The sequence below is a fragment of the Octopus bimaculoides genome, chromosome 5 (genome assembly GCF_046866305.1).
Source record: "Octopus bimaculoides isolate indiv1 chromosome 5, ASM4686630v1, whole genome shotgun sequence".
NCBI classification, from domain to species: domain Eukaryota; kingdom Metazoa; phylum Mollusca; class Cephalopoda; order Octopoda; family Octopodidae; genus Octopus; species Octopus bimaculoides.
In genome coordinates this window covers 29,649,750-29,672,508 of record NC_142932.1, presented here as the reverse complement: position 1 = coordinate 29,672,508, position 22,759 = coordinate 29,649,750, and the positions used below count along the sequence as shown (strand labels likewise).

Here is a 22,759-nt window from a genome sequence, read left to right as displayed (position 1 = left end):
TCTGAAGTTGATGAATGTATTTACAACACAAAGACGAAATAATGTGTCAGGTACCTTTGGGCCTGCTCCAGAATGGTTCCTGGGTGGTCCAGTTATGTATATATATATATATATATATATATATATATATATATATATATATATATATATATATAAATCAAAATAAGCAACACGGATTTCAAAGATGATTGCAGTACGCACGTTTCATGCTACTCCATTTATTTAAGTAATGCGAGCATTACATTAAATGCAATATGTAGAGCAATCTTCAGCTGCAGGAAAATGCAGAAAATTACAGTAGAATAGACATATTATAATTGTGGCAACATTTCAAATCCAAGTGGGAGGAAGAATACATAAAAATCCATCTTGACATAGCCAAGTCTATCAGGCTAGTAATTGGTTCTAGGTAAAAATTCTAAACTGTCTCTGATTTTATTGTCTCTTATCTAGTAGTAATAGTATGAGGGACAATCACTTCTAAGGAAAGGGAAGGTGTAAGCATTATGCATAGACAAGGCTATAAAAGATATGGGGACAAAGACAGACAAAGGGATTAAGTCGATTACATCGACCCCAGTGCGTAACTGGTACTTATTTAATCGACCCCGAAAGGATGAAAGACAAAGTCGACCTTGGCGGAATTTGAACTCAGAACGTAACGGCCGACGAAATACCGTTAAGAATTTTCGCCCAGAGTGCTAACGTTTCTGTCATGATATCGTTTCTTTTGGCTAAAAATTGCTTTCGTGTGCAAACTAAGAAATTAATGTTTCTTTTGTTGTGTATTTTATCATATCTATATTTTTAGTATATACAGGTACAACAGAGTTAACAGCCTAAAGACATCACATCCAGGATTAAAAACAATACTTTCAGCCGAAGGCTGGAATATGGAATCTATGCCATTTGTCAATGCTGTTGTCACCAAAGGAACACGCAGTGCTTTCATTGGAACAGCCATAAATTTTCTACGCCGCAATAATTTTGATGGCTTAGATATTTGCTGGCAATATCCTACATCAAGAGGAAGTACTGACGTCGATAAAGAAAGATTTTCACTGTTACTCAAGGTAATGTAAGGTCGTTTGCAAACCTTTAACTCAAATTTTCTGTACTAAAATTCGGTGGTCTATGAAATAAATACCCGTGAAGTGCTGGTGTCGATACAATCACTTATAAGAATCCCTCACTTTACGGAAGTAATGCATTCCTGAATGTCTGTGCTTTGCTACAGCAAGACAAAAACTGTTTGTAAGCCACTCTTTGAAAAGAATCTTAGTCATTCGTACTTTTTTTTATCTGAACGCCAAATAAAAGGTAGTTTAAATGAATGTATCGTCTGCTCTCAGGAAAGATTTGGTTGCTATTTCTAGCACATCCAGCTTAAACTTCAGATGGATTCTTCGCGAAGAGAATGGTAACTGACAATGTGAACACTGGGGGTAGAAGGGTCTAACAAAGAAATTAGAAATGCACTTCACCTTAGGTGAAGCAGAGAATCTGCATCAAATTCTGTCATACAGAAGTTATATATACTTCTGTATTTGTATATTTGTATGCGTGTCTAAATGTTTGATACTATTGTATGTATGTATGTATTATGTAGATATGCATGTCTGTTTTATTTGTGTGCGTTTGTGTTAGATATTGTTTGGGAAGGCCAACTTCCTAATCATTTCTTTCGCCTCCTCTCTCTCTCTCTCCCCCCCCTCTCTCTCTCTCTCTATCTATTTATCTATCTATCTGTATCTGCTTTTTCACTTTTCTCTTTCTCTTTCCTTTTTCTTTCTCCCACCACTTCGTTTTTCTTCTTTTTCTTTTTCCCACCACTTATTTTCTTTTTTTCTCTTTTTTCTAACCCGCAACAACTAAATTGTACGTTTAAAAATACGCGCGGAGACCCATGATGTGTGTACATATATGTACGTAGATACCTGTATATATATATATATATATATATATATATATATATATATATATATATATATATATATATATATTGCCTGTATTTGTTTTTATATGTATGTAAACATGTACCAACGTTTGTATGTTTAGTGTATGTATGTATGTACAGGTTTTTTGGTATGTGTAAGTAAGTGTATATGTATTTTTATGATATTAGTTCTTCGGAATTGAATATTTTTATTATAAATGGACATAAATTTTAATTCATTTTACCACTAATTAATTTACTCTGGGTATACAGATTTTTTTTTACCTTCTACTAAAGTTAATTTTTGATTTAATGTTTTCCTCAATTTTAAATAATATGATTTTATGTGTATGCATGTATGTATGTATGTATGTATGTATGTATGTATGTGTGTGTATATGTGTGTGGTTTTGTGTATTCTTACTGCATACTTTTTCTATTTTTAGGAAATGCGGGCTGCTTTTGATGCAGAAAGCAAGCGAACAAACCGTGCTCCTTTGCTCATTGGCGTTGTTGTGGGCTCAGAAGCTCGTTTGATTGACAGAGCTTATGATATTGGTACATTAAACACGTAAGTACATTTCTTTCATTTCCCCCTTTGCACATTAGATACGCCTTAGTTATTCTTGTCTAATTATCAATGAAGTTTCTGACGACTTTCTGCAGATGTCATTAACATATTTAGACATTGCGGTAATTTCTCTTTTTAAACAAAAGAATGGCGGACATGTATTCGCTATTAAATAAGCAACCAAGAATGATACATGTTAAGAACGTCTCGTTTATTTTTATTCTATGCTAAAAGAAGATCTATTTGTTTGCTTTCCACAACGAGGGCATTATGAATTGTAGTCTAACTACAGCAAACTTGTGTGTGTGTTTTGTTTGCTTTTGTAAGTGTGTTTCTGTGTACCGTTAAGAGATAATGCCTCCTTTATATCAGAGTTTATATCGCATGTCGATAATTAATAATCGAAAGAATTCGTACGATTATATCAAAATAAGCACTAGGGTCAATATGATTGATTAAACCCCTTGAAGGTGGTGCCCTAGAGTGGCTGCAGCCTAATGATTGAAACCAGTAAGAGAATAACAAAATGTGTGCAGCACTCGTAGAAATTCAAATTTATTTTGAAATCTATGTGAGAAAAGGAAGTTTATACAGAACACAATGACATGAATTTTGTTTTAGTCGTTTTATACCAAAGACGGTATAAAATTCTATGAAGGTAGTCCTGAGGGTACACGCTTAGAGGAGAACATCTTTAAAAACTATATCCTTGTCATCTCTTTTACCATATGAGTTATTATCAATTGTATCTGCACTTCAAGAAGTAAACAGTGTTTACTAAAAAATCGAAGATGTTACATGTGCAATTATTTGGCTAAGAACGGCGGCAAGTTGGCAAATTTTGTTATTGCGCCAAACAAGATGATTAGCGGCATTTTCTCCGGCTCTTCACGTTCTGAATTCAAATTCCAAGGTCGACTTCCTCGATTATCTTTACCTTTCATTCTTTCGGAGTCGTTAAAACAAGTAGCAGCGGGGTCTATTTAATTGGCTTTACCAGATTGTCAAAATTGCTGCCTTGTACCAGAATTGCAAAAAAATTATTATTTACCTACGAAAAGACTACATTCGTAAGACATTTACGAATTAATTTCATATCAGAGAAAAGCGCTCATTGCTAGTCCTGAACCTATCTTTTCACGAAGTGAATTATCTGTCCAAGTGAGTTATAAATTGTCAAAACAAAAATATTATTCCAGTTCTATATTTAAGAAATGAGGAATTATGTACGTTATTTACATTTGACAGATATTTGTCCTCATCTTGTTTGTTGTTAACACAACGTTTCGGCTGATATACCCTCCAGCCTTCATCGGGTGTGTAGGGGAAGATACACCCTCCAGCCTTCATCAGGTATCTTGATGAAGGCTGGAGGGTATATCCGTTCAATGTAAATAATGTAAGTAATGTACAATATTTTCTTTTACTTGATTCAGTCATTTGACTGCGGCCATGCTATAGCACCGCCTTTAGTAGAATCAAATCGACTCCAGGACTTATTCTTTGTAAGCCTAGTACTTATTCTATCGGTCTCTTTTGCCGAACCGCTAAGTTATGAGGACCTAAACACACCAGCATCGGTTCTCAAACGATGTTAGGAGGACAAACACAGATACACAACATATACACACACATGCAAAAATATATACATATATACGACGGGCTTCTTTCAGTTTCCGTCTACCAAATCCACTCACAAGTCTTTGGTCGGCCCGAGGCTATAGTAGAAGACACTTGCCCTAGGTGCCACGCAGTGGGACTGAAGCTGGAACCATGTGGTTGGTAAGCAAGCTACTTAGCACACAGCCACTCCTGTTGTGCCGATAATATATTGTTTCACAAATTAACGAACCATTAACTTTAGTTGGATTTCTTTTCATAATTACGTTCGTACACTATGCATAATATTTGGGAATTGTATACTGATCGTATAATATATTTGTAAAGTTTATGGTAGTTACATGCTCTGATTAAACATTTCAAAGCTATACAGCCACTAACTTATTCTCATCGCTTTTCAACCATACAAAAGCTGGGAGAAAAGGTTTATTTGTATAACTTTTGCGCATCCGCGCGCTAGGTATGCACAGATTGAACCACACATGGGAAAATATTCAGATGAAAAAAAAAAAAGAAAGAAAGAATAGTAATACTGATAGCTAGAGGGCTTAGATGGCTGGGATCTTCATTGAAAATGCTTGGTGAAAAGACAGTGAAAGGATCACTTGTCTGAAAACCTCATAGTGGAAGTATATTATAACAAATGTGTAAAGAAATGTTATACGAAATGTGATAAGCATAAGAAGGGATATAAGTAGAACATAGACAAATGTGGTAGGGTGTGCGTTTGTGTATGTGTGTGTGTCTGTCTGTGTGTCTGTGTGTCTACGTGTATATATGTATGTGTGTAGAGAAGGGTAGAATGGAACCGCCAAACAAATATAATTCGTGGTATTTGGTTACGGTCCGGTTATCTTCTTTTAGACGCGATCACTTGTTTCCTTTCACCAACGTTTCTTTTTTATCGTGTTCCGGATAACGTTTTTTACACGCACAAATAAACTTGAACAAATTGCACTCACTGTTTCGGTCAAAGTGCAGCTAAAGTACACCACAATACGCCTCATGCTGGACTCTCTGATCGAACTCAGAACCGTGCCATTCCGAAGTGAACTTCTTAAAACCTCCACCATATTTATAACTAGAAAACGTTGGGGTCTTTTACATAAAAGCAATATACATACATACATACATACATACATACATACATACATACATACGTACGTACGTACATATATATATATATATATATATATATATATATATATATATATATATATATATATATATATATATATATATATATATATATATATATATATATAGAGAGAGAGAGAGAGAGAGAGAGAGAGAAAACAGTTATTTTATTCCTCACGGGTAGAAATATAGGAAAAATACAAGTTGAAAATGCACTGAGAATAGTTAATATATATTTTATTATTATATTTAAAGATTTAACCGGTTTCATAGTTTACGCTGATTTTCAAAAAATTGAAATAGAAAGACGTAACTTATTTCGCAGCTGCCTGGCTTCTGACTAGTGTTTGAAGCTTTCCCTATTTTATAGGGAGTTCATGGCTCAAATTAGTATATGTTTTGAATAGGGTTTGATTCGTAGAGGATAATCACATGGCTGGTCTTAGAAATGTTTATAGCTTCCCCGCTACATCCTCGTGTTGGTATTGAGTGACAACGTTTAGTATCGTAAGTTAAGGTTGACACAGTTTGAATGAACAAGTCGAGTGGTAGTACTAAACAATCAATGCTCTGAATAGTTTCTGTCAAGTGTTTGTAGAGAATAAACACGTAATTAAGTTTAGAACCTTCTGTATGTTTCCTGCAACGTCCGTGCTTTAGTGTCAAGTGGCTGTATATTTGCATCTAAAAGGAAGGCCGACACGGTTGAGTGAACGTGTTTAGTTTCAATCAAGACACTCCAAATTTAATCTGTCTGGTGGGAGAGTAGACAGGAGTCATTTATATGTAGCCCGGTGGCTAAAGTTTAGGTTGTTAGCAGTGAAGGTTCTTTATATTAAGTGACAGGATGAGCTTTGTGTGTGTGAATAGTTATTTGTGTATGTACTTTGTTAAAGTTTGTTAGGTCTGGGTTTGTACTTTTGTATGAAAGTATTCCCTTTGTTTATCCGTGCTTCATCTGTAGTATTCACTGAAGATATGTCGAGTGGGAAGACCTGGAATTTGCGGGACTTATTTTTTGCACATACGTTTGTGTGCCCACTCAGTGGAATCTGTCTAGTACTTGGATCTAGTACTTGATTTCTAAGAATTCATTGTCATCCACAAAATGTTCATATCGCCCATATCAAAATTTCAAATTGCCCACAATTTTCTAGAAAGTCGCCCATCGCTCACCTGTAAGTTGAAATCACCCACCAGTGGGCGATATCGCCCACTTTGGGAAGCTATGAACTAGAGTATAGCCTTTTCAAAAAACGTAATAGACTGATTAACTGATTTAACTAAAGAGACAGAAATTTCCTTTATTGTGTTAATTACGCAGACACATATTTATATATAGTCCCACGTGATACATTTGGAACGCAACCGTGTGTCACTAAAATATACAAACTAAAAGGTTTGTATAGACTCTAAATTAATGTAATAAACGAATTATCAAAAAAGGCAGAAATATACCTTTCTATTCAAATTACGATGAATGTAAACAAACAAATGAAGTTTGCTTTTAGAAGCATTGAGATGTCTTAGAAAGTTAAAGAAGTGATTTTAAATTCTCAAACGCAGGATAATGGTAATAATATAGCCTGAACAGGATAAACTACCCCTAGTTTGCAGAAAAAGTGTAGGCGGTAAGCAGATATTGATGTTCATATATGTCCAGATATGTGACCTTACAGTACAGCTATATATTAATAAAATATGCCAACAAATAGTTATTGCTTGAAAAACTAACGAGGCGGTAGAGGTGTATCGATTTAAACGGGAAGCAGGAATGTGTATGTGTACAAGTATAGGTGTGTGTGTGTAGATATACGTATACATGTGTGTCTCTGTGTGTGTTCGTGGGGATATGTGTGCGTGTATGCGTATGCGCATATATGGACCTGTATGTGGGTCACATATGCATGTGTGTGCATATATATATGAATATATATGTATATATATATGTGTGTGTGTGTGTATGTGTACATATATATATATATATAATGATATGGGTATACATGTGTATGTGTGCACGTGTGTGCGTATATATGAATATATGTATGTATATATATATGTATAGATATATACATATGGATTTGTGTATGTATATGTATATATGCATATATATATCCTTTCGGGGTCCGCAGTCAGTAAGCTATTTTCTTCGAACAGTAGTCTTTCCCTGTACTGAAGTAGAGTCTTTTGCAAATCTATAGAAGGCATTAGGATTTTTATTTACATCATTTACAGCCCTGACTTCTTTTTCTTCACCCTCATTTTCATGGGGAAGTATTGTTTGAGTTCACTTTCAATCTCACACACACTAGATTGGGTAGCTGACGGTCTGTTTTGTCGTGTTCAACTAGATGCATATTCAAAACTTTCAAAATGGTTCTTTTTCTTATATTTTCGTTCTTCTTAATGCTGTTGTTGTTTCGATTAGAAGCTTGTCATTTTGTATACCTGTCACTAATTTTCCAATAAATCTTAGCTTTTTTTTTTATATAGCACTAGGGTGTGATTTAAAGGAATTTGGCTGCTATTTATTCTACGTCAAGTGGGCAGGTACAGAGTATCTTGTTGAATAATCTGAAGATTGTCACGGATAGTAACTGTTAGGATTATGCTGATTGTAATAGCAATTATAATGATGTAGGGCGGTGGTTTGACAGAATCGTTAGAGCAACGGAAAATGTCCTTTTTATAATAGGCACAAAGACTGAAAATCGGAGTAAGGGGTCTAGTCGATTACAATACTCAACTGGTACTTATTTTAACGGCTTTGAAAGGACCAAAGATAAATTTGGCTTTAGTGAAATTTGAACTCAGATCGTTAAAGCCAGAAGACATGCCGTAAAGCAGTTGGGCGACGTGGTGACGATTTTGCCAGCTCTCCACATCAGATAAAACACCTTGCTGTATTTTTTCCGTCTCTTTGAGTTCTGAGTTCAAATCACCGAGGTCTTCTTTGCCTTTCATCTTTTCGGGAGTGGTGAAATGTAATACAGTATTAGTAAATCACTAGAGTCTATTGTGTCCACTAATCCGTTCCTACCAAATTTCAGGTCTTATGTCTGTTCTAGTATAAATTACGATTATGACAGTTATGATGTGAACAATGACGACAGCGATGACAAAGATAGGTATAATTAAGATGATGATGACGATGACAATATGGATGAAGGGAAGAATAACTATGACAAAGATGATGATAGCGACAATATCCAAAATATCAGAAATATAAAAATCTGTTGTTCATTCAGGTTCCATTATTATTTTAAATTTATTTGCAGATTTGATCAAATGCTGAAATATGTTTATTTTTCTTTATTAATTAAATCAATTATTCTGGCAGATCAGTAGATGTGGTTTCCCTGTTAACCTATGATTTCTATACACCTGGAACCTTCAAGCATGCAGCTCATACAGGAAATCATTCAGTAGGACCTGATATCATGAAAAATGTTGTAAGTAATTTTGTGTTCACGTATTTCATATACCACCTATACTTTAATCTTGCTTCATACTCCTCTTCACTTTTTGCCGTCATCCTTTATGTAAAGCTCCACGCAAATTGTAATCTACCTTTGTAATGACCCTTCATCTGATACACCTGTGACAAATAAAAGAAATTGTTATTAAGGTGGTGAGCTGGCAGGATCGTTGACGCGCCGGACAAAAAGCTTAGCAGCTTTTCGATCTGAGTTCAAATCCTGCCGATATCGTCATTGTTTTTCATCCTTTCGGGGTCGATGAAATAAGTAGCAGTGAAGCACTGGGTTAACGAAATTGACTTCCACGTTCTCTTACAATACTGTTGCCGTAAGTCTAAATAATAATAATAATAATAATAACAATAGGACCTTTTGAGCGGGATGGGCTATTCGACCTGAAGAAAATTCTAACTGAGCCCCACCTGCGAGGTCATGCGCTGTTTATCTTGATATAAGATCACCGTGTCGCGCACATATGGTTGTGATGCATGTGCCTGGTGTACCCTTATCAGACGGGTAGTCATGATGGGTATAATGGGTTACGTATATTTTACACCAGTGTCACTTTGATGGCATGCACTGCTCTCTCACTCAATAATAATAATAATAATAATGATAATGATAATCCTTTCTACCAAAGGCACGAAGCCTGAAATTTTAGGAGAGGGGACTAGTTGATTACTTCGACCACAGTGCTCGGCTGGTACTTATTTTATCAATTCTGAAAGGATGAAAGGCAAAGTCGACCTCGTCGGAATTTGAACTCAGAACGTAAAGACGGACTAAATGCCGCTAAGCATTTTACCCGGTGTGCTAACGATTCTGCCAGCTCGCCACCTTAAATAATAATAATAATAATAATATCAATAATAATAATCTTTTTTTTACTAAAGGCACAAGGCCTGAAATTTGGGAAGAAGGAATAGTCAATTTGACGGGCGAAATACCGTTAAACATTTCATCCAGCGTGTTTATGATTCAGCCAGCTCACCGCCTTAATAATAATAATAATAATAATAATAATAATAATAATAATAATAATAATAATAATAATAATAATAATAATAATAATAATGATGATAATAATAATAATAATAATAATAATAAAAGAAAAGGCATCGGAGGGGCGATGCATGCCATGTGTGCAGATAAATTTTTATCGCAAATTATAGCGTGGCTTACAATCCGTTGCTTACCAATACTTCTTAATTGAACTGAATTAATTTGATTTTTAAAAAATAAGCATTCTATGTAAGTATGTATGTATGTATACTCCGGTGAAATTAAGAAATCAACTTGTAAATAAGCGAAACCTTTGAATCCATCAGTGTACACACACACACGGGTGCATATGTATGTATGTATGTATGTATGTATGTATGTATGTATGTATGTATGTATGTATGTATGTATGTACGCACATGTGTCTATGTGCACAGGTGCACCATGATCTATACACACACAGACAAAGGTCGATTCATATGAAAAACAATGTAAACAAGATAACATGACCACTTGCTTATCGGGAAGTTCTATTTTTCCATTTTTTTTTTTCATGATAATCAAACCAAATGTTCATTTCGAACCAATCACCCAATGAGTATTTATCCCAAATGTGGTGAAAATCCGTTTGTGCGCATATTATGATCTCGAAGTAATGTAATAACATGATTTTCGTGTGTTTCTTATGCTTAAAATATTAACATAACTGATGATTGCATATCAATCAATTTTTAATTATAATCCTAGGAATGGACTGCTAACAATTGGGTCAACAAAGGTCTTTCAAAACACCTTATCAACATTGGAATAGCGTTCTATGCTCACTCCTACCTGCTTGAGGATGCTAATAATCAGATGGAAGGAGCACCAACATCCAGAGCTGGTACAGCTGGGCAATATACAAAACTAGATGGCTTTTCAGCTTACTATGAGGTATGTCTCTTGAACGTTTGTTATACTTTGACCATCTAACTTTATCATAGATTTTTTTTTTTTACCATCGTAGTCAGAATCTGTTATTTTGGTCACCGCAATTATCACCAGTACCATCACTAACACCACCATCATAATCATTGTCATCATCATTAAGATCATGATCAGCAGCACCACCCCCACCATCACCACCTTAATAATAATAATAATAATAATAATAAATCATATTAGCTCTGGCTGCCCAGTCCTGGCTAAGAAGGAATATATTCACAGACACGACAGAGCTGGGACCTATATACACTGGAAGCTATGCCAACACTATGGAATAACAACAGAAAAAAGATGGTATAAACACACGTCAGAAAAGGTCACAGAAAACGAGAAAGCAACCATACTCTGGGATATGGCAATACACAGAGATAGAGAAATTAAGGCCAATAGACCAGATATAGTTGTCAAAGATCATGAAGGGAAAAAATGCTTTCTAATTGATGTATCAATACCAGCAGATGACAACGTTTCCCTAAAAGAAATGGAGAAACTTTCAAAATACAAAGACCTGGAAATAGTGGTAACTCGAATGTGGAATCTAAAAACAGAAACAATTCCTATCATAGTAGGTGCCTTAGATATAATAAAAAAAATATTCAGACAAATACATAACAAAAACACCAGGACTTACAAATATATATAACATACAGAAAATAGCACTACTGGGCACAGTACATATCCTACGCAAAACACTTTCAATAGAGTAATCATAAGAGCATCACAGCAAACCACAGCACATACCCAAGGCACACAGAGCTGCGCTCGGTAGTGAAGTGAAAGCACGTTATAAAAATAAAATTACTGAATAATAATAATAATAATAATAATAATAATAATAATAATAATAATAATAATCCTTTCTGCTACAGGCAACACTAACAACAGCAACAACAAAAATAACAACATATTCAATATATACGGAAGTGCAAATGAGGTATACAAGAAATAGAGTGTTACAGAGTATATGGTACAAGAATAAGAGACAAATATTCTACAATCTTAATATATTCGAGAATGGGCAAAACATAATCAAATATTAGTTCCATTGCTGATGCTTGGTCCCAGGTCAATTCTGATCAAGCTTACCTAAAATAAAGGTTATATTTTTAAAGAAGGCACAGTAATATGTAGAAGATCTTGCTTGTCTCTAGCAGGTAGAAAAATCACAGAGAAATTCTCTCTTAGAACGTAGTCAATTTTATCGAATTACTGTTTTTTTTTTTTCCTTTTGTCCACCAACGTAAGATTTGCTCTTATTTGATTTCTCTTCTACATTTTAAACTTCAATTTAAATATTTTTTCTCAGGTATGTCAGATGATGAGTAGATCAACGAAATATTACATACAAGATAAAGGCGTTCCTTACCTAGTTGATGGATACCAGTGGGTCGGATATGAAGATGAACGTAGCGTTGCTTTGAAGGTAAGAAATGCACTCAGAGTTGAACTTATTTGGATAGAGTGTATCTATCTATCTATCTATCTATCTATCTATCTATCTATCTATCTATCTATATATACTGAAGCACTAAGTTACAAGAAGGTAAGCACACCATCACCGGTTGCCAAGCGATGGTGGGGGACAGAGACACAAAGACGCACACACATGCATGTGTGTGTGCGTGTGTGACAGGCTTCTTTCAGTTTCCGTCAACCAAATCCACTCTATCAATATGTATTATAAATCAGGACACGTGATCAAAGTTCGATCTCAGCTGTGTGTCCCACCCACCCCCACTCCTATATCCAGTGAGGTACGATGTGGAATATCAAACCACGGGCTACACTGGTGTGTGAAATATGTGCCACGTAATAGTATTATTGTTTTCTGTCCTATCCAGGCGAAGTTTGCTCTTGACAATAAATTTGGTGGTGTCATGCTGTGGGCTTTTGACGTAGATGACTTCAAAGGAATATGTAACACTCAAAAAGTTTACCCACTTTTAAATAGCGTGAACAAAGTGCTTAAAGGAGGATTGTAAGTATACATCTTTTCTTGATTAACTGATAACATAATGAATCATCTATTATTTGGATGTATGCTGCAATTGCATCTTTCAGGAGTCAAAAGAAATCGTACCCGCCAAAGCGTGCTCACGGTTTCAGAGGGTTAATAATAATTGTAATGAAATATACGAACAAGCGATGCATCTGGATGTTGAATGAAAGACAAATACTGACTGATGATGATCGAGAGATTATAATTCAATAGAGAATATATTCTACTATTTTGTACTTTAACGTAAAACACATTGTAAGTGAAATATTTTTTCACTCCGTATTGAAAATACAGCATTTATGAAACTTGTTTTATTTTAACCCCAGATCAAGTTTTGCGATGCTTGAATAGTATCCTTACTTTCGTCTAAGTATTTTGACGGGCTTTGCGATGCTTGAATAGTATATACAGTTTTTTGCTTATCTTTTTTGCTTGTCTTACATTGTCTCTTTCGTTTCCTTCTGTGTCTAGGAATTTTACTATTTACAGCAGGGTATAATTTATCATTTGCAAGAGTAATAATATTTTCTGGTGATGTAGCACAGTCTTTTTTCACGTAATGTTTTTGTTGGTTAATTGTTAAAGTAGGTGTCCATGTGGGTATATAACTACTCACGTAAGAATACGTATCAGAATCATCAGAAAGGTCATATGATTGGGTTATTGACCCAGCAATATCGTTCTTTTGGAAAGGAATAGAGTCTTGTACCCATGAGTTTTCCGTATGAGATATATTCAGGTCTTTTGAGATGGAATCCTTCAGGGTAGAACTTAAATCGTGAGCTTGCGTTAGATCATTCGCGATAGAATCTCGCAAGCATGACAACTTGTTGCTCACTAGCGATACTTTATAGGAAGAAGCCTGTCGATTTCTAAAGTTTGTGTCTTGACAGTGTTCTTCCTTCGTCCACTTGTCTGTAATATCTCCAACTGAAGGTTGGCGTATGAATATATCCAACATATCTCTAGAGAGCTCTTTGTTGTATTCGTTCAAGTTTTCTGCTGATTTAGTCTCTTCTTCTGTTGGAATATTGTCACTTATTTCATCATGACAACATCTTATTGAGGAAGAACTATCAATTTCACCGGAATGTTTGCCACCGTCTTCAGAGGAAATCTGCATCAGTTTCCCAGTCGCTGTTGCTAAATGTTGCTGCAAATTGTGAATCAGAAGTTCTTTCTAAAAATATAACAAGAGAAACTAATAAACAAAATTTTAGCAACACATTAATTGTCATTGACATAGTTATAGGAGATTTAGCAATAGTTATAGGAAAGTTAGGTGGAATAAGATGAAATTTTAGTTTTGTATCAGTACATGAAACACAGATATCAAGCCAATGGGAGACACGCTACACGCTAGTACAGCTGCAAAGGTTCTACGAATATACTCTGCAGTCTTAAAGACGGAAAGGATATATTTGATAATTGCAATCCTAGATACTCCTTAAAAAGATAAGATAATCAGATTTCGAATACCTCTGACCATAGACCTTCTGTGGAAAGGTTGATCTGTAACTAAACAACTACAAAAAGCAACCATAATACCAACACAGAGACAGTAACTGAGAATTTATATTACATACCAGCATGGCGGGAAGGGTTGTAGTTGATAGGTATTGAAGTGAGTTTGACTGCATGGAGATACAATGAAGTGCATGTGAGCGAGTTCATCGGTCTATAGGTTGATTATTGGAAAGGAAACAGATCGTGTTTTTAGGTGAAGGCCTGTATCACGGTTCTTCAATTCTGTGTGGAAATCTGTGTGTGTGTGTGTGTGTGTGTGGTGTACCGTTGTGTATGTGTGTGTGTGCCTTTTGTAATTCCTCCTGCACCTTTTGACAACCAGTGTTGGTTTGTTTACGTCCCCATCACTTAGCAGTTCGGCAAAAGATATCAATAGAATAGGGACCAGACCAATGACTAAATCAAGGATAAAAGAGATAGATAAATAAAAAATAAAAGATAGATCAATGAAATACTAACAGCTTGCATGGATCTTTTAAGAGCCGAGTTCTCTACAACTAAATGACATAGTTCTTCATAATTAGGTTCTTTCTTGCAATATATTAAACGTTTAACAGCGGCAACAGCAGCCGGGGAGTCTAACTTGTCGCTTTTACTTTTTCTCCACAATAAAATCTGGAAACATTAAAAACATTTAGAAATTCCAATTTGAAATGCAGGTCAGACAAAATTACTGCTTCGAATGTGACAGTATATGACTCCGTAGATATTCTATGGTTTAATTAAAAACGACTATTAACTATTAACGACTAATGTGACAGGTGTGCGCACATATACGAACACGCTCACTCTCTCACACACATGCAGCTAATTGTGTGTAGAGAGAGAGAGAGAGAGAGAGAGAGAGAAAGAGAGAGAGAGAAAGAGAGAGAGAGAGACAGACAGTAGCGTTTGTATGTGTGAGTAGATATATGTACCAGTAGCGTCCATTTGAATCACTTTTTTTTTCTCCCGCTCTCTATTTTCTCACTCTCACCTCTCTCTCTCTTTCAACGACTCTCTTTCTCTCTCTCTCTCTCAGCGTCTTTCTTTCTGTCTCTCTCTCAGCGTCTCTCTTTCTCTCTCTTTCTCGGCGTCTCTCTCTCTCTTTCTCTTTCTAGGCGTCTCTCTCTCTTTCTCAGTGTCTCCCTCTCTCTCTTCCTCTCTCTTTCTCTCTCTCTCTCTCTCTCTCCCTCTCTCTCTCTCTCCCTCAAACACATTGATCATCCCCTTGGCATTTTAATTTAACAGACGAGGATTAAAGGCGGTGAGCTGGCAGAATCGTTAACACTCAGGGCAAAAATGCTTAGAGACATTTCGTCCGTCTTTACGTTATGAATTCAAATTCCGCCGAGGTCGACTTTACCTTTCATCCTTTTGAGGTTGATAAAATAAGTTGAGCACTAGGACCAACGTAACCGATTTACTCTCTTCCCCAAACTTGACGGCCTTGTGCCAAAATTTGAACCCAATATAACGGATGAAGAAAAAGGATAAGCTGTATGATTGCGATATGATTGATGGTAGTGGGATTGATAGCAGATCAATTGAATATTAGCGTGACTGATCGTAAGATGTCTAAGGATGATTGATAGACAATAAATGATTGAATCTTACTTTATCAGTAGCAGATTACATGATGGTAGTATGTTTTATCGCAGAACGATTGACGTTAAAATAACTGATAGTAGAATGATTGGCGGTTCGATATTTAATATAGGAACATTGGCAGATGGAAAAATTATTCAATGTTTTCTTATTGACGTCAGATTACATGGTGATAGTATGATTGATGGTAATATGGTTGCAGGCAGAATAAGTGATTAATGTCCGATTGATGATAATGTGACTGATAGTTGGATGTCAAATATACGAGTGACAGACAGTAAGATGATTAAATATTTTACTGATGACGAATTGGATGCTGTTTACATGATTTATGACAAAATGGTTGATGGTAGGATGCCTCACATAGAAGGAGTGATAGATGGTAGGATCGGTGAATATTGTTTTATTAACGATTGACCAGATGATGATTAGGTGATTGAGGTATTACGAATAATGGCAAAGGAATTGATAGAATAGAATGGCGGTAAGCATAGATGACTAAAGATAAGATCGCCAATAAGATTGATTGGTTAGTGGTCTATTATTTGACGTTTTACCTGTTTAATTTTCTAATATTACATAATCTAATGTGGAGGCGCAATGGCCCAGTGGTTAGGACAGCGGACTCGCGGTCGTAGGATCGCGGTTTCGATTCCCACACCAGGCTTTGTGAGTGTTTATTGAGCGAAAACACCTAAAGCTCCGGTAGGGGATGGTGCCGAACCCTGCTGTACTCTTTCGCCACAACTTTCTCTCACTCTTACTTCCTGTTTCTGTTGTGCCTGTAATTCAAATGGTCAGCCTTGTCACACTGTGTCACGCTGAATATCCCCGAGAACTACGTTAAGGGTACACGTGTCTGTGGAGTGCTCAGCCACTTGCACGTTAATTTCACGAGCAGGCTGTTCCGTTGATCGGATCAACTGGAACCCTCGACGTCGTAAGCGACGGAGTGCCAACAACAACAATATGATCTAATATTTGTTAGTCGACTTTATATGATGGTTTAATATTTACTGATTAAGTATTTTGTGAGTGAATAGTATCTAGTGTTGATTGTTGACGTTTTACTATCATTATGCAAAAAGCGATGACAGGATTAGCGAAAGGAAGAACATCAAATAAAACACTGCCTCATAGAATTAGTAAATGCATTTGAAAGAGCCTTAGATCACAATACTGACTTATATAACATTTATAATGTCTTAAGTGTATATATTAATTGGTTCTAGCCTGGTTAGCTTTCGCACAAACCAGTAAATCTTTTGTTTACTAATTCATATATCTGAACAAGTCAGAGGCTGACTGAGAGTATTAAGGGCCCTCGGGCATAACCGTATAAATGTTTACCAGGCCCTTTTGAATGTGTGTTTTAGTAGAGTGAACATGTAGAGTGCGGGCCCCTCAGAGCTCCGGGCCCTTGAGTAGGGCCCGATTGACCGACGACTCGGTTCGCCCCTGGAACAAGTATTTTCAGCTTGGCTCAGAAAGTCTGGGATTTTCGTCAAATAAGGTTGAAACATCGTGCCAGGTGATTCTTTGGCAGTCTCACTTTGAAATACATCTCTGAGACGAATTACTACAACTAGTACCATTCCACATTTGTGTATACATTATAAATGTACGCACTCCAGTATGTTTATCGAAGGTTGTTTCAGTTAATTTTTCCTTCCTAGTCATTAATTTATTTTATTTTCTAATTGATTTGTCTGCCGTATTGATCTTCCCGTCATGACAAAAAGCGTTATTAGATAAAATCTAACGTCAGTTCGTGAAATGTAATGAAAGAGGACTCACCTTAGGTATAAATATAGCAGACTGAGTAAATAAAGCAAATAGCCAAATTATGAGTGTAAGACCAGAATTCACCACGACAGGCTTTTCTCGAAACAGATGCCAAAGAGCAATGCTACTGCTACACAGGATGAAGACTGTCAGAATTATCAGTATCATAGGTTTAGCATCGTCCATTGACGGTAAAGTAATGTTACGAATTTGCCAGGCTACATATAAGCCGAATGACAAAACACTTCCTTTATAGATAAACAATAATGACATCCATATGTATTCGAACTCACAAGAACATCTGGGTACATTGATGACGCTGGATGCATTCATGTTAGGTCTGGATGTTAAGCCTTCCTGTAAGTATAGCAATACCATTGAACACTCCAAGTTAAATTTCTTGGTTTTTACTCAAAATTGTTCCGTTAAAGATCGTTTGAATTATTTCTCGTAATGTTAATAAATTGAATGATTATTTGGCAATTAGATAAAAGAGAAACATTTATTGGAAAATTTAATAAAATAAAATGCTTATTTGTCAATTTAAATTAAATGTTAATTTGTCAATTTCAATAAAGAAAAATTATTATTTGGTAATTTAAGTGAAAATGATTTTTATCAATTTAATCAAAGAGAAATACAAGTGCAGCAATAGACTATATTACGAGTACATTCAGTTGTATAATATACACACAATGCACGCACACACACACACACACACACACACACACACACACACACACACACACACACACACACACACACACATATCTTTTTATTCTATAGTTTTTTTAATCTTTTACTTATTTCAGTCATTAGACTGCGGTCATGCTGGGGCACCACCTTAATATATATTACTACCGCTTAAGTTAGAAGAAAAAGACATTGTAGCATGAGGGAAAGTTTTATGGACCAAACTTTCGCTAGGATATTTTGTTATGTACAACTCAGTTTTGATTCTCACTTGGAATAGTTTCTCATACATCACCAATATTCTTGAAAAAAAAATCTTCATGGCCTTTGAAGGAAAGAACATTTTAATCAGTAAATTTGAAATTCTGAAGGATGTCATAACTGTTGATTTATTTATCAAGGAAGAAGCCTTTCTTCAAACTGGTAGAAATAGCAATAAAATCTCATTCAAATCAAACATAACCATATTTAAAATAGGTGTAACATTAGATAATGTAGCCCTAGTTATACATTTTCTTAAATGAGAAAGAAACAGAATGGTCAAATAATCGTAGGTCTCCCAGATCGGGACAATCAAGACTGAAAGTAATATCACAAGTTGCAAACAGACATAGACTCTGCCTCGATCTTTTCATTTATAGAAACGTCGAGGAAGTAATACCTACAGAGAAAAAAGGCGCTACCAGCATGCGGCTAGTTCACATTACAGCAGATTAGACTAGAGTGACGTGAATTGAAGTATCTTGTTCAAGAACGCAATGTGCGAGTAGTCCAGGAATTAAACTTGCAGCCTTGTGATCATGAACCAAACACGCCTAAAAACTAGTTCATGCGCCTTCGCTAGAAAATCCAATCTCAGGAGGATTTGACCTGAAGATAAAGAAAGACGATATCAGATACGTTTGTGCCTTTGTCCGTTGCACAACCGGGTTTGACATCCCATCTTCTTGAACAACCACGACTTACTATTAATTGTCCAGGGGTATAAAGTCTGTATGTAGTTTTCACAACATATTCAGTCTCTACAAAAATGTCAGCACATATCTATATATTCTGATTTCGAATCCTGTCAAGGTTCACTTTACTTCTCACTATTCTGTTGATTATCAGCCCAGTCAAGATGGCATTTTCTTCATCTCCTACTCTTGTATTTGCACACATCTACAAAATGACTTTCTGAAATGAACTTCCATTATGCAGCTGACGAGTGCATTTTCATTGCACATCTTATGTGGTGTTCTCACTATACAAATAAATGAAATTTGTACGAAACGTACGTACTGCTATAACCTAATGAATTTTTGTTGCTTTTCTTCAAATTTTATTCACCAAATCTCTTGATTTTGTTTTTGGTTTTTACCCTACCAAATTCTGGTGCCTCAAACATTTTAAGTACCACATTTAATCTTTTGATTAAATCTATGTTATTACTTCTCAAGGTATATAAAATAAGTCGCACTGAAGTACTGAAGTCGGCGTAAGAGATATCATCAATTCGACTTCAGTGACAAACAGTCATAATTCTCTCCTTTAAAGACCATCTAAGCGTTCAACTTCATTGTTTTGCTATAAAAGCGAAGTATTTGAAGCATCAGAAATGACATCAATAGATTAAATAAAGTAGATATATTTTCATGCACCTCGAGGTTATATTGTTTTTAATAAGACTATAAAATTATCATAATACTTTCAGAGAAAAGTGCCGAGTCATTGATGCTCTTTTACCCCAGTTAATTACAACAAAGACAGATATCTGTTTGAGCTGACAACTATATTTACATAAAAACATTTTTTACTGGAAATCATCGTAACGTGTTAACTGGAGCCAAACGAAATTAAGTTTGCGTCATATACGAACTCAGGGCTAATCGCTTGGTATTTTATGTGTATTCTAACAAGCCTTTTTCTTTGCAAATAAGAATTTACCAAACAGCCATTGAAGCTGATACTTAATTCTATATACTGGATTCTCCCTGATATCAGTACACTATGGTATTTTGGCAGCCGCCTTTATATCTTAGGAATATGAAAAGTACCAAGGTTTCTACTTGGCAATAAAGGGCCCTCGAGCGAAATGCTTAGCGGTATTTCGTCTGTCTTTACGTTCTGAGTTCAAATTCCGCCGAGGTCGACTTTGCCTTTCATCCTTTCGGGGTCGATAAATTAAGTACCAGTTACGTAGTGGGTCGATCTAATCGACTGGCCCCCTTCCCAAAAATGTCGGGCCTTGTGCCCAGTGTAGAAAAGAATAAAGGGCCCTCTGTGGTTGTTCGGCTTACAAGAAATAGCAGCCAAATATCTTCCCCCACATTCTCTCTCTCTCTCTCTCTCTCTCTCTCTCTCTCTCTCTCTCTCTCAGCCGTCGTAAAGAAAAGACAAAATGGGCAATGTAGACCTTGGCATACAAAATAACAAGATGTTCACGTCTGGAATGTCATTGACCCTAGGTTTGTATTATTAGAACTTATTTGAAAATAAAAGTAACTTCTACAGCATTGAGTTCCCAGAGTTAAACTTGCGATACAGTCTCAGTTCTCAGTTGTTGTTATATAGCTTGTCTTCTAAATCGAGAATGGGATGAATGTCATGTAATCTCATATCTATAAACGTTATAAATCTAATGATAAACATATATAAATCTCACTTACTTTGGTAATTATTGGAATAAATCGATGCTTTAATGGATCCAGAGCTTGCCAGAATGTTATGAAAATCATGTCTACAGATAGATTTGCTCCAATGAAAATAAACAACCGTAAATCTTTAATAACCCGTCAAATCATACGTGCAAAATTAAATCAAACTCTACTGAAACTTCAATTATTATTATTATTATTATTATTATTATTATTATTATTAGTAGTAGTAGTATTAGTAGTAGTAGTAGTATTAGTGTTCGCGGTGGTGGTGGTGGTGGTGGTAGTGGTAGTGGTAGTAGTGCGGTTAAGTTTTAAAAATTTGTTGTTTCATTAGTTGGTTTAGTAGCCATTAGCTATGGAAAAAAATCCAAAATTATTACTTAAGGCGGCCAATATTACGAAAGAAAATTTTTTTTTCATATATTACAGAATCTCCCATTTTCGAGTACGGAGATTCTTCAATTTTTACGTTTTTCAGAATTTTTTTTTTTTTTTTGCGAAGTACGTAGAAAATTACGGAGATTAATCTCCGTAATTTTCTACGTATTTCGTCCCCACCCCACCCCAAAATTTCTGCAAAGTGTGAAACCTGAAGAATCGGTGGCAGGGGGGGGGGGGGGGGGGTAATTTTATATATATTTTTTCTTTTTTTTTTGCAGAATCAGAATCTTCGTACTCGAAAATGAGGGATTCGGTAAAAAACAAAAAAAAAACAAACCAAGGGGGTGCAGTCCACATTCTTTATGTCCGCCTGAAACTGTATAAAACAAGTAACATGTAAACTGAGGTACAACTGAAATGAGATGTGTGTGCATAAATGTGTGCGTGCGTGCGCGCTTCCTAACAACATGGTTCTGGGTTCAGTCCCACTGCGTGGCAGCTTGGGTAAGTGTCTTCTACTATACCCTTAGGCCGACCAATGCCTTGTGAGTGGATTTAGTAGACGGAAACTGAACAAAGCCCATCGTATATATATATGTATATATCTATGCGTTTGTCTTTGGGTTTGTTCCTACCATCACCACTTGACAATCGGTGTTGGTGTGTTTATGTCCCTGTAACTTGGCGGTTCTGCAAAAGAGACCGATAGAATAAGTACTACGCTTTAAAACAAAATTAGTCGTGGGGTCAACTTCTCTGATTAAAACCCTTCAAGGTGGTGTTCCAGCATGGCCGCGGTCAAACGACTGAAACAAGTAAAAGATTAAAAGAGTGTGTATGTGTGTGTGTGTGTGTGTGTGTGTGTGTGTGTGATCAAATACTTTTTTTACTTTCCTAATTTCACTATTTTTAAAATGTTTTTTAAAAAACATTTCAGGAAAATTCCAATAAAACATTTGCATTCTCTAATTCTCTAGACAAAAAACGTTTTTTTCCCTTTTGTGAAAACTGTCAAATTTCAAACCCCACCCTTGTATATATCGTTTGTGTATGTAATATATGTGTTATGTAATGTGTATAGAGTTTGTGAGTTGTATATATCATATGCACTGAGTATATTTTTCTGTATGTATGGTGTACAGGAGTTGTTATATTAAATCATTACTTGACACATGCTTTCATGATATGAAGGTATATGTGCATGGACTAGCAGAGGGATCAACAAATGCACACAGAAATAGCTGTAGCATCGATGATTTCCCTAACACCATTGTGCTAGCATGGCACTCTACCATGAATATATCCAAACAGAAAGCAAAGATCATGCTCTGACCAAATTTCCTTCACTGCCAGAATCCTCGATTATATGTGAATAGACTGGGCAGTTGAAAGGGCACAGTGTGTCAAGGCAATTGTACT

At 35.8% G+C, this 22,759-nt stretch overlaps 3 protein-coding genes across 3 annotated transcripts; 1 reads left to right on the top strand and 2 right to left on the bottom strand.

Annotated features, from left to right (window-relative positions):
• Nucleotides 1-41: 41 nt before the first annotated feature.
• LOC106880768 (acidic mammalian chitinase) lies at nt 42-12,726 on the top strand. The gene is made up of 7 exons (XM_089353067.1): nt 42-91; nt 812-1,073; nt 2,383-2,507; nt 8,605-8,716; nt 10,493-10,678; nt 12,036-12,152; nt 12,571-12,726. Exons 1-7 carry the CDS (start codon nt 42-44, stop codon nt 12,709-12,711), a joined length of 993 nt encoding a protein of 330 aa, XP_089209193.1. The 3' UTR covers nt 12,712-12,726.
• A 318-nt stretch (nt 12,727-13,044) lies between these two features.
• Nucleotides 13,045-17,406, bottom strand: LOC149135455 (uncharacterized). Its single transcript, XM_089353066.1, has 3 exons — nt 17,395-17,406; nt 14,715-14,870; nt 13,045-13,908 (listed from the first exon to the last, which is right to left on the bottom strand). Exons 1-3 carry the CDS (start codon nt 17,404-17,406, stop codon nt 13,045-13,047), a joined length of 1,032 nt encoding a protein of 343 aa, XP_089209192.1.
• Nucleotides 17,379-21,073, bottom strand: LOC149135454 (gamma-aminobutyric acid type B receptor subunit 2-like). Its single transcript, XM_089351862.1, has 2 exons — nt 20,969-21,073; nt 17,379-17,984 (listed from the first exon to the last, which is right to left on the bottom strand). The coding sequence occupies exons 1-2, from the start codon at nt 21,035-21,037 to the stop codon at nt 17,607-17,609; spliced, it is 447 nt and encodes a 148-aa protein (XP_089207988.1). The 5' UTR covers nt 21,038-21,073; the 3' UTR covers nt 17,379-17,606.
• Between the last annotated feature and the right edge of the window lie 1,686 nt (nt 21,074-22,759).